The 13,332-nt window shown below is 36.0% G+C and overlaps 1 protein-coding gene across 2 annotated transcripts in view; it reads right to left on the minus strand.

Annotated features, from left to right (window-relative positions):
- LOC112986646 (cadherin-10) overlaps positions 1 to 13,332 on the minus strand; it is a 105,548-nt gene that overhangs the window by 29,606 nt on the left and 62,610 nt on the right. For both annotated transcript variants that reach the window (XM_064506880.1, XM_026106030.2), the window contains exons 4-5: positions 3,791 to 3,910; positions 3,005 to 3,172 (exon numbers count right to left, since the gene is read on the minus strand). In XM_064506880.1, coding sequence (XP_064362950.1) covers positions 3,005 to 3,172; positions 3,791 to 3,910 — 288 coding nt within the window. The remainder of the gene's footprint in view (positions 1 to 3,004; positions 3,173 to 3,790; positions 3,911 to 13,332) is intronic.

A 13,332-nucleotide genomic window follows, 5' to 3' on the forward strand; every position in this document is an offset into this window, starting at 1 on the left:
TCCTGTGCACTGCTGAAACAGTGTTAATTGCTGGAATCACCACCTCTTTGTCAGGACCTTGAGAGATAAGGGCAGGACCCGAAGAATGAAGACACACCTGTCAGCAGAAACCGCAACAGTAAACAGCCTACCTAGGGACAGTGATGAGACCCAATAAGGAGCGGGGGACCCCAGACTTAAATATTACTGTTGGTCTGAACTACTGCGTGAGGGGTGGGAAACTTGATTTGAAAAAGCTGTAATTACCCAGGGATTTCTTTGTTCGGGGTCCCTCTTCGGAGGCACCCAACTCGAGCTGTAACTACTGCACGCGTGTCATTACAATTTATTTATTTAATTTGCCGTGATTTGGCTCCGAACTTTTCAGCGGGAACCTAGGGTCGGACCCTGCTCGAGTTGTAATTACTGCACGCACATCGCTAAAATTTACACCCAGAGTGAGGAGGACCAACAGGACGCCGCTGAATCCACGGGTGGTGATATATCTTTCTCTCTCTCTCTCCCCCGCCCTTTCTCTTCCTCTCTCCTCCCCTTCGCCTTTCCCCACCTTTTCTCCCCACTCCGTGGAAAATAAAGTTAAAAGGTTGTACGATATTTGACTGGTTTTAGTGTCTTAATCTCGTCCTTGGGATTGTAAGGAAACCCTCCCGATATTGGATCGGGACACACGTGAGCCCAGGGAATGCAAACAAATATTGTTTCTCCCATTCAGCATAGGTCAACATCATCTTTCTTCTGAAAACATTTGAAAATAGGACAGTTGAAATAGAGATCCAACATTTGAGCTCTTCTGTGGTCTTCCTGTGCAGAAGCTTGACTATGTGCTAAATTTCATCATAAATTCTGTCAGAAAAAGAGCCACGGATCCCACTATGTTTTTCAGGAGATCTTTGACAAGAAAAATCCTCTGAAAAGCCTCTGCTGCATAATCTAAACCACCAGAGGCTCTTCTTTTGAGAAAACATGATGAAAGACAATATGTTGAGTTTTCTACAATTCTAATATGAGTTTCTTGTGGGAAAAGTTTAATTTGTCATGAAATAGTTTGTTGGAATGTGTAGCTTTAATATACTACTAGGTCATGTAAAAACATAAGGGATCTGTTAATATTTTTCCTGGTAATTTATAAATCTGATATGAATATGGTCATCTCATGAACCTACTACAAGTCTATTATTTATTAATATGACAGAATAAGAATAATTTAACTTAATCGGTATGAATTGCATTAATCTCATTGAACTCTATTAAAATCAAGAATTGTTATAATGTCTATTTGCATTTTGAGATTAAATATAAGGGTTTTTTGAAAGTCAATACCTATCACATATCCAATAAAACTGAAGCAAGGTTTATAAATGTTTCAGATTTCATTTCCACTGAAACATATATTTATATCTAGCAAGGCAATAGGCAGAGAGAACAAAAAAACCCCATGAGAGTAAGATAATTTCTTCTAAAAGCAAAGGCGAAATCTAGGTTACACTGATGTTATAGTAAAATGCCCAGATATGTCTGGGATGCTACAGCAGATTTTTATCTCAGTCAGATGAATATGATGGTGGACTGCCAGATAAGTCATGTAAGCACAATTCCATAATCACAGTCTAAAAAGTTGATTCTGACACTCTACACGTTAATTTAACATAGTGTTTAAGAAACAAAACGAAAAAGAACAAAATTAAAAGGAAAGCATCAGCATCTATATTTGATGCTCATATGCTGTACTAAATACAACTGTTAAATGAGCATTGCCCTAAATCTTTGAATGTGACATCCTTTGAATGGTCTTCCTCAATAGTTTGTGAAAACTTGAGAGCAGTAAGACAGCCTTCTTCACCTACACAGCACTAGTACCATAATCCTGTGTATACAAATGCAAACTAAAAATGTAATACATCAAAATATTGAGGAAATACAAAAGGACATACAAATTAACAACAAATTCTCTCCAGAACAGGGCCTGTAGAGAAATGCACATACTCAGCTATTCATGATTTTTCTATTTTGAGTGTGTATGAAATCACATAGTGATAAATATCTTAGATAAATGCATATATAATAACTACAATATTAGGTTGAATAAAATTGTATACTCCATTTGTGCCATAAAGGACTTGTTAAAATCAGGATCATTTGAACCTGATTCTCTTATTTTGTGCCTGAAGTCATACCATCTGTAACTACTGGAGTCAATGGAGTTATACTAAAGACAAACTGGGTAGCGAGGATGATCCAAATCCATTTTTTATTGAATATGTCCAAACAATCTTGTGATTATTATGACTTCAGCTTATGTAAAATATTTAACCTCCAACAAATTTGGCATCACATAATTTAATACTTCCATATTATGTAGAGACCAATAATGGTTTCCTGTTCTAGTCTGAGGCTACAAAGTCTTCAAAGCTGTACTATTAGAAGTTTAAAGGCAATATAAGGGGCTTTGGTAAACTGAAGCTGTCAAAAGAAGCAATGCTAATTGCCATTTGCTTCACTTTGGGAAGTTTTCTATCCATCAGATTATGTAGCACAGTGACTGTACAAGTACAAATCTGCTTGATTTTCTTCAAGTAATTCCTTTCCCAGGTTCATCATGATTAAATCTTTAAGCAGAGACTACAATTCAAGCATTTCTGCCTAGCTAGAATTACTACATGTTTTATTTTCTAATGAGGGAGTGTGTAGGAATTAAGCTATAGGTAAGGAGAAAGACAAACATTGCTCTAATGCTCTTATGATTTCACCTCTCACCCCCTCCCATAATACTAGAGGATATCCCAGGTTTGCTGCAGTTATGTTTGATCATGTAACTGTTTTCCTAACAAAGGAATGCTGTAACATTTAATTTTCCACTTTAATAATAGCGAATAAATCAGCACATAAGCCTTCGTTCATGTGTGCCCCATAATCTAGATTTACTCTAAATTAAACCAGATGGTGATTGCTTAACTCTTTAGTCTGAAGCTCTTACAGTGCAGGACAACTATTAAATGCAGCTTACTCTGGGGGAATCGAGGTGGATTGTCGTTGACATCCGTCAATGTGATGTTCACGGTGGTGGTCCCTGATAATCCACCCATCTGGCCTCCCATGTCTTTTGCCTGGATAACTACTTGGTACTGCTCCCTGTTCTCTCTGTTCATGTTTGGCAAAGCAGTCCTGATGATGCCTTAAATAAAAACAAAGACAAAAACTGTTATTCATCTCTCTGACATGTAGCAGTCTGATGCATCTTTTTGTATGTCTGTGAAATATATTTCTGATGTATGCATTTAAAATTTTAAAGTACATATTTCTGATTATAAACTTTACAAATAATCTTCAGTACAGGCTACCTGTTTGTTTAAAAAAAAATCTTACAACTCCCTTTCCATTTTACATTTCCTGTTAAAAATGATGCAAGATACCTATACAAGACAAGGTTTGTGGGTAGAAAGGACACCTTTCATTAGTTCAGCTACTACCACTAAGAAAAGAATAGCCATGTTTTCTAGCACACGATCCCTTTTATTTGCCTTTACTAGAAGTAGTCTTACTTAGATCTTTAAGCTATCATAGCTATTTTAATAGTACCACTGTAAAATTACTTATACTTTATAGTGTTAGCTGCAATATCTGTTTTTATATATTCATTATAAGAATTATAAATTTTTAGAAAAAAGGAGAAATATTACTTCACTTCAGCTAGGCATTTTAAAAATAAATTCTTTAGGTGATATGAGATTTGTAAAATGAAAGAAAAAGCTCACAGTTTGTGGTAAACAGAAATAATGACAATTTTCCTAACCTGTTTCTGGTTCCACGGAGAAATATGGCTGTCCTTGAAGTATGCTGTAAATGACTCTGGCACTGTTTCCATATGAAGGGTCATCGGCATCAGTGGCTGTGACTTGCACCACAGAAGTACCTGAAATATGCAAAGTCAACTTAGTTCCATAGGGCAGCAGACAGAGGCCCAAGAACTCTAGTCTCCATTCCAGTAGACCCCAATGGAAATTTCAGCTAATGTTGATTAGATTTTTCAAATATGTTTATTAGCTTATAGTCAACTTCAGAAACACACTTCCTTGTTTCAGTGATCTCATTCTAAATAGTTGACTCTAGATTTCCCTAATTCTACAAGCATGATTAAGACCTAATTATTAAAGGTAAAAACAGCAATGGCTGAGCTGAATTCTTATCCTTGTATCACCAGGTCATACTTACATAGTCAATTCTTTTCTGTTTTCAGAGGATTTATTTATTTTTACTATAATAAATCTCTGCTTTTCATTACCCAGAACTGATTTTTTTTGTCCAATGATGTCAATATGCTATAAAACTCCACATGCAGCATCATGACAGGAGAAGATGATTAAGTAGGTCCCAGAACTTCACAAAAAACTTATAATCAATTCCTCTTACTTTCTAGGTGGAAATGTAGATAGATATTGCTAGAAGAAACATTTCTACATGACACACTTTGAAATCTGTTGGTTCCTTAGACTCTAGGAAATTTTCAAGAGCATTTCTAAATTTTGGTGAAAAAATACCGGAGTCCTTCAAAACATTTAATGTTTACCATTGTAACTGCCGCTTGTTTTGAATCAAAATAGTTTCAACATCCTGTTCAACTCTCTCTCTCCATCAGAGGGAAAAAAAAACTATCAAGAAGGCTCCCCCCTGTTGTAGCTGCATATAGTGCAGATATGCTTTTAGGTATATAGAAAAGAAGGCAGGGGGCAGGAACAGAAGAAAAGAAAATAAGTCATCACATGCATACAACTGTCCTAAAAACTGATTTGCAAACACCTCATACTTCCAGCAATACTAAACTGTAGATATCTATATTTAAAAGTAAATACTCTGTTAAAAAAGTACAGAGACCTTCTCGCTGAACGTGCCTAAGTTTTGGAGACAATTGTTGCCTTGATTCTGAAATTGCTTCCCAAATTCTTGTTTGTGCTGTCCGTGTATGTTGCAAACTACAGCGCTAGAACATACATGTACTTGCTCCTAAATAGCAGAAAGGTGGAGTGTTGCATGTGTAAAAGAAAGATTAGAACAAAGAACGTTCAATAACCTAAGTGCTGCGATAATGAACAAAAAGAATAAAACAATTGGAAAGAAACCCCACAGGCAAATGCTTCATAGTGTAACGATGCTATTTCTTAAATACACAGTGCTTCAAATACACTCATTCTTTGTCCTTTCCCCTCAATACACTTGCAAGTGAGGGACATGGCATTCTCCAGTAAAGCTTAATTATGTCTGTAACCAACAGAAACACTCTGTCACTATAGCACAATGCATTAACCAGCTGGGAGCCAAAAGTCCAGATTTCAAACTCACAAAATGTGATATTCATTTTCTCTTTGTTACATGAGACTGTGTTATTTCCTACTGTTTCTGATTTTCACATTTCCTTTATATATCCAAATGAGCAGTGTTTACTAATAGGACGTCAATAGTATCATGAACTTATTCTATTTATATTAAAAATAATTAAACAATCATCCAGAATCTACTTTGAAGGATAATATTGAAGAAAAACAACTTTAAAATTAGCAAACAAAAAGTCTTTTCATTTGCTGTGTAACAAGAGCTGTCTGGCGGGTACTGCTTCCTCAGTTATGAGTGTCTGAAGGCACATATGTGCATGGTATTTAAACACGCACACATGCACACACACACACAAAATATAGAACAAATTATATCAGCTATTCTTCTCTCTAGTTGCAGTGAGCATGACTGCATGTACACCCAACTTCTGAAAGCTGTAGATTTGATCCTGTTGCCTTTAAAGTCTAAGAGAACAGGTTGGGGCTCCTTAATTTTATTGATACGACAGCATGCCATTTCCTCAGTGGGTTATGCTCAGGGTAGCATACATCGTAGCACCCAAGCGCAGTAAGGATGAATTACACATTTATAATATTGCCTCAGCTCTTTGGCTCTTGCCAGCCCCTGCGACAGGTATGTAGCTGGTAGGAAAAGGGCAAGGGCACAGCCACACTCCTCCTGCGTGTCTCTCAGGACACACAAGCCCCACTTTGATTTCAGCCCTTGCCCATAGGAGGAGGAGAGACATGCTCTCCAGGTTTGCACCAATGTGTCAGGGATTCCTGTGAGGACCCTGGCAGAAATAGCACAAACAAACGAGCAGGAGGAGTGTATCGGCTTGGGAGCGTACGCCAGACCACTGATGCACACAGTTTGCTCTCTGTTGCGGTCTCATTGCTTCATGTTCTCTTAGCTCAGTCACCCAACAGTCTGGTCACTCCAGAAAAATAACAGAGATCAATTTGAATTTAGCAACCACACTGTTTCTGTTTTACCTGCCCATATATCTGCTTGGACACAAAGTGCTTTCCGGGCCATTCACGTTATGTAAAAATACACAGTGAATGATTACTTCAATACTGCTTAACTGCTTGCCTATATTGTTACTTTTTTGCAAATATCTATTTCTTACCTGGCAGCTCATTTTAATGTATTTCCAAAACTTTTCCCCTGTATCATGCTTTGTGTATCAAATATTCATAGCTCCATCCTCTTTATAGGGGCAATACCAAAAGCTTTTCTGATATCTCAGTAAAGACCTTTGCTTCCTCTTTGTTTACTAAATAAATTTAGTGAAAAATACTCAAAAGGCCTACTAGGTCTTCTAGATTTACACATCTAGTTTTATATAACTTTTGATCTTTAAAATATTTTCATTTTTAAATAATGTCAAGCTTAGCTATCCTGAGGGAATGGCAGTTCTGTAAGAAACCCCCTGTTTACACCATTATAAGGTTTCCCTCAACCCTCCCCTCCCATCCCATCCCCTAAGAAAATTTTTCTCGTTCCTGTATTTTCAGTTTTATTTGTGGAATTACATGTCGCATAGAAGTGAACCTGGGTGCTGTTGCTGGGCAGATAAAGGACAGAAGAATGAAAGAGTTGGAGAAAGGTTTGGATGCTGCCCGGGTAGTGCTAGACGGGTGGGTAAGCGGGAGCATGATGGAAGGTGGGAAGCAGGGCTCTGGTAGGAAGCCACTGAGCATTACTTCAAGAACTGAGGACAGGGGTTAAAGGCATGTGAGAAGATTTGAGTGGCAGCCTTAAATTCAAGGCACTCTCTCACATAACTTTTCTTTTGCACCAATTTTTGATAACTACAGTTGAAATGATAAAAATGATAATTGGAGGTCTGCTGGTTTTTAGAGTAGCTTTATATTTAAGTAAAAATGATGTACTTAAGATGGCAAACTACCATTTGAACTGAAACAAATTGTAAACCCTGTCTTCTCAGCTAGTGTAAGTCAGGAATAACCTGGCTACACCAGTGGAAAATGCACATCAAATAAAGCAATTGAGGAGCTCTAGAAGGAGGAAAAAAAGAAAGAAAGAATCAAAACACACTCAGTTATGTACATTGTTAAAGGTATATTGTGTACATCAGTTGTCAAGCTGCTTGCCTTTTGTTTTCCTTCAATCCACTGAAGTTATCGAAGTCCTCAGTGCTATAAATGAATTTATTGCTCCAATCTGAAACCTGGAATGAACTAATTAGTACACTAGGCTAGAAAACCCAAGGCACAGAAGATGATCATATGGACCAGGGTTTACAAAATGCAGTGTGGATGTGGCCAAGCCTACACTACTCAGGCCTCGCTCTCCGACAGAGGTAAGAAAGATTGTCTTTTACATGTGCACAGATTGCTTCTCATGAAGTTGTTAAGCGCTCTATCTTTGGCCTTCAGAACCTAAAAGTATCTGAATTCTTTAGGAGGACGTAAAAAACAAAATGATATATACTGGAGAATATACTGTTAATAAGACCTATCAGTAATATAATTTTATCCTTGTATACTTGAAAAATATTACTATAGAGTAAACTAAAATTATACTGTGGTGAGTTAGGCCCACCTAATTAATACATTAAGAAATAAAGTCATTTGCCAGATTATTGTAGTTCTTAGAATGCATATTTGAACATAATTTTAATTGTAATGTTTGAATCTCCCTAAAGTCTGGTACTATAATAATAACTAATACACTTTGCCCTTTAATGCTTTCCTTGCAAATACCATATTGAAACACCATACAAGCATAAATGACTTTAACCTCACAATGCATTTATGATATAGAAATATTAGATAAGAATCACTGAAGATTAATAACTGGAAAAAAACATACAGAATATCTGTTGTAGATCTGAATTTTAAATGTATATTTCCTTACTCTCATGTGAGTTATGTGCTTTAACTATCAGCAAGTACCCGTCAAAGTGAATTATCTATACAAATAACAAATTGAAATGGCAGAATTCTCCTGCTCTTTCTGGTGGAAAAGTGGGGAAATAAGGAATTGTTTTCCCCTGAAATACACTACTGAATGCAACAGAACCAGTGGAGAAGTAGAAGAAAGGGCTACATATTCATGGAAATTATGTCAGAAAGGTATTTGGTTACTGCTCACTACTGTAACTCAGCAAACAATAAGCTGCAGACCAGTGCAGTGGACATTTCCAAGTCTTATTTAAATGAAAAAAAAATGCTTAATCTCCTCCCTCCTCTCCACCAGTGAGGTAGTAGTTGTTTGTATACCGAAATCAGAAAGTGTTTGTAAAAAATGTGGAAATGAGCTGTAATCATATGCTTTTTCAAAACCTGTCATTATGAGAGTCTAAATCAGAAGATGCAAAAGGCTTTGGTGAGAGAATTAGCAAAAAAAAAAAAAAAAAAAAAAAGTGTACATATGTATGTGTATGTATATAATTTGTTAATAGGAAACAAGAAGGAAATGTTATAAGTGCTAGGAAATGTTATAAGTGCTATGGTAGAAAAGAGAATGTAGCACTGGGAATAGGTGGAAACAGCACTAATGAGGGAATGAACAAAAAAACTGGGGAAAACGCCAAGTAATAGCAGCTCTAAATGCTCTCTGAAGAGAAAGACAAAAAGCCAAGCACAAGTAGAGATGACAGGCTAACTGTGGGATACACAACCTGTAGATCAGATGTAAACCCAGAGGGAGATTACATCATTATGAAGTGTATATTGGCATCTCTAGAACAGAAGCTAAAAAGACCAGCTAGGAAGGATGACAGCTATTAGAAATACTAAGAGATCAGTGCTGCTGAGACAGGAATTCATAGACAAATTTGCTTAGCCCTGAAGATACAGGATGGAATAAGGGTGAAGAATGATTAGAGAATATCTAGGCTAGAACAGATGAATAGAGAAACATAACCTAATAAAAGAAAGGATGTGATCAAAAAAAAAAAAAAAAAAAAAAAAAAAAAAAAAAAAACTGGCCTAAATAGGAAAGACTTCTGAAAGATTGCCTAAAAGATGTCAACAGATAGAATCCACAGGAAAAGTCTTACAGAAGAAAGTAAACTCATCTGCAGCTCTGAAAAGAAGGCTTCGAATAAACAAAAAGAGACAGACACATGGCGAATACAATGGGCAGAGGAGAAGACTGTGGGCAGAACTGGAAGAATATTCTGAGTCATAGACTTTGGGAGTCAGGAAAGAAAAAAGTGAAAGAGGATAAAGTATCTGGTAATCTATACAAAGACTTCAGGAGAGCAAGATGCCTTCTACTGACCTAATTGCAAGATCCTGAAGTTGGCCCATTTATCTCTGCCTTTACCATGATTAATGAGCAGCAGAAGAAAGATGAACAGAACAACAAAGAACTTATGGGCCTTTGTCAGGACGGTGTAATTGATAGTAGAAATAGCCAACATTTTCAGGTATGTATCTAGCTAATATCACAGCCTGAGGCAGAATTAAAAAACTGTTCTTTCTTGTCTGAAAGAGACTGGCGTATGGCCGCATCATGGTTTGATATTTTAAGAGGTGTCAGGTGCAGTATTAATAGTCTTTTTCTTACCTCCTGGCCTTCTTTGCTATACTTTATAATGCAGGGCATTTTAGGATGGAGCAAACCCTGTACTCCAAAGGCGTACAGATTTCAATTATTTGAAGCTGATGCTTCTTGCGCATTTTTGCTACTTGTGCACTTCTTTTGCTGCATTTGGTAAAGAAGGCAGGACATTAGTTAATAACAGTCTTTTATGAATTGGGAAAGAAAATACTGGTGATTAAAAGTGGTTCATGAATTTACTTGGATATTAAGTAGCAGATGCATGATGGAATGCTGATGAATGATATATGCAATCTTGCAGAAAACTGTAAAATCAAGTGTATGAAGAACAGTTCTGAACGCTAGCTACGGTTACACAGTATGTCTTTATACAGTGTACACTGTGTCTAGGTAGCTCTAATTGCAACGAGGAATGTGAATAAGCTTACATGGTAACAGGATTACCTTCTTTCTGGTATTCAGATTTATGCATTTAGAGTTAATGTGAATATCTCAGCATGTGGTTGCAGCACAGATGTGTCCAAACACATAAAATAGTTGAAAAACTGAAAAATAGTCGGCTGTTTTTTTTGAGAACGCTTAGAAAAGATGAGATTGCACTCATCTGTATGAAACAGTCACATTCAGTACTAGGACTGAAAGTGCAAGCACCAAATTATAGCAGAGGCCTTGAGAATGCAGGCACAGAATGATACCAGAGGCACCGAAGGTATTGCAAATTACTGGTGAAATTATGGACTGACCTGGTTTTAAGACATAACAGAAAAAACAAAGAACAAATATCCAGCATATGTAACACATTCCATATATGGTGAAAATGCAGAAGTGATGACAAAAAGGTATAAAAGACAGTCACAGCCTCTACAAGAATTGGAACAAATGAAGAACAAAAAGAATGGTACCAATGCCCTGCTTTTTGATTTGCCATTCACCACATTTTGTTATTCCCACTCAGCAATCATATGTATTATCCTTCACTATATAATTGGTTTAAATAAACTAGAATGTTAAAGAGCAGTGTGTGTGCGTGCTATCACATCTTGTGCTCCAACTTTTCCCACATAAGGTGATTGATATTGCAATACTGGGTAAAACTTGGATGTACAAACAGCAGCAGGAGTGCAAGATATTCGATGAGCATATAGATACATTTTCAGTGGCTAATTCTGTACAGTGCAATGCCATACTATGTTGGCATTGCTGGACTAGATACAGTCCTGTAAGCATTGTTCTCTTTACAGAATGATATACCTGCTATCTACTAGCGCGGGAAAGTGCCACACTAATTCGGCTATGTTACCACAGGAGATGCATACAAAGCGACAGTACAATTACAGCCAAAACTGTAATTTCTGTTTACTTTCCTTATATCAATCACTCTGAAACTTTGCTAGCCTATGGCCAACTATACCAGGCAAGAAATGGTATATTGGCAACATTACAGTTAAAATACAGTCATCTCAGAAGAGCGATGCATATAGCAATGTAGAATCTCCTTTTTCTGTTTTCCTTTTGGTGGGCAGGTGTTGTTGCCTTTACAGAAATAATTTTTGATTTTCATTTTCCATAAACTTCTTATATAAAGTTTCTGTACTAAAAACACTTGAATTGTATGGTATTTGAAAAGAAATCTGAGCTAGTGATTTAAAATATATTTTATAATTAATTATGGAACACTACATTTAATTAAAATATAAATACATGAAGATTTTCTGACATATCAACTTTAAAATTTCAAATTAATTATGTTTGCCTCAAAAGTTTTAATGCAGCTTTTTTTTTAAGAACATTTGTACCCATTTCTTTCTTCTTTCAGCCTTTGGTTCTGAGATCACAGGATAGATTTGCTTAAGTTGTGAAATTAAATTAGTATTATGAAGAAATTAATCAACTGTGATTCCTGAAAAAAACAGATCTTATAAAATCATGTCATCCAGTCATGGACCACAGACGATAACAAATGATCAGTTATAAAGCGAAAAGCAAATTCTACCTATCACGTGGTAAGTAGTCTAGTAGCAGAATAACTCCATTTAACAAACAAACAAACAAACAGGAACATAATGGATTTTAGCTTAGTTACAACTCTCAATTTTCTAAATTATAGTGATTTAAAAGTCTTTTCATTTTAGCACAAATAGTTGTGCAAGATACAGGATTAGCACTCTAAGCAATTCCAAGATATTCCAGTCTTTACCCATCAGTTCAGTGTTTTGGATATTTTTCTTATCATCTTTCTTATCTCTTTTTCTCATCTTTGTTGTTGTTGTTGCTGCTGCTGCTGTTGCTGCAGTGCAGCACTTTCAAAATTTGTATATCTCTGTGGAGCTACAGATACACCAGAACCCAGCATCTTGAATACCTTAGAATCATTCAAATAATGTTGTCGATATTTGAAAATCCTTAATAAAAATATCTTCTTTATGTAATTGAGCCTGGGAAAATCAGGAGCTAATAGGTTATAACTGAACATTATATAATAATGTAATATTTAATGAAAGACAATAAATTTGTGAAAAAGAATATTCCAAGAATATTTTAAGCAATGCCTACTGGGATTTATGTATAGAAAGAACATGAGGAATAAAGTGGAAGCTCGAAGACGTCTTTTTCAATCCTACTGTAATCTTGCCACGTGCCTTTCTTTCTAGAAAATGCAACAGTGCTCTTACAAAATGCTCTGTTAAAACTGCATACATTTACTGAAACTTGGGGTTCTAGAAAAGCTATCAGTAAATGAATAAATCTGTGTTACATTTTTGTTCTAACAGTAAACATCAGAGAAGCCTTTTCAGTTCTCCTCTTTATGGGGACTAGCTTGACCGGATTCCAGCATAGCCTTGTGCAATCATCTAACATATTTCTTTGTTTTGTCTTTTCCTTTTTTCTCTTCTTTTTTAAATATGAAGAACTGCTTGCTGAGTGTTGGGACTTTTTAACAATTCAATCACAAATGAGAAGGAGATTGAAACACCCTCCTATATGGAATATAAAATTATTAGTATTGTGCTTCCATACACTGCTGTAGAGCTTTGCAGAGTCCATTATCTTTTAATAATTGTGTACCTTTTTGGTTTTAAGCACCATGTAAAGCCCAGGAAAGTAAGTACTACAACGCAAATACCTGTATATATATAGCATCTCAAAGTACCATTTGATCTAGTTCAAGAAGTGGTAATAATTAAAGTAGTAATAATTACAACAGAGGTATCGATGTCAGTGTGTGTTCTCTGGATATTTAGAAATTAACATTGTGTCTTCAGCTATACAACGATTAGGCAAATACTACATTTTTAAAAGCAACTACTGTTCATATGTTTTAAGCTTTTCAAAATACTTCCTAAAGATTGTTTGCACTAATTAATGATATCTCATATTCCAAAATGTGATGGCGATTCAATCTGACTAGTGGCATGATGCTGGCCACAACTCTGTAGTTAAGATAGATATGAATAAATTGCTTTACCT

This window comes from Dromaius novaehollandiae, chromosome 2 (assembly GCF_036370855.1).
Source record: "Dromaius novaehollandiae isolate bDroNov1 chromosome 2, bDroNov1.hap1, whole genome shotgun sequence".
Lineage (NCBI taxonomy): Eukaryota > Metazoa > Chordata > Aves > Casuariiformes > Dromaiidae > Dromaius > Dromaius novaehollandiae.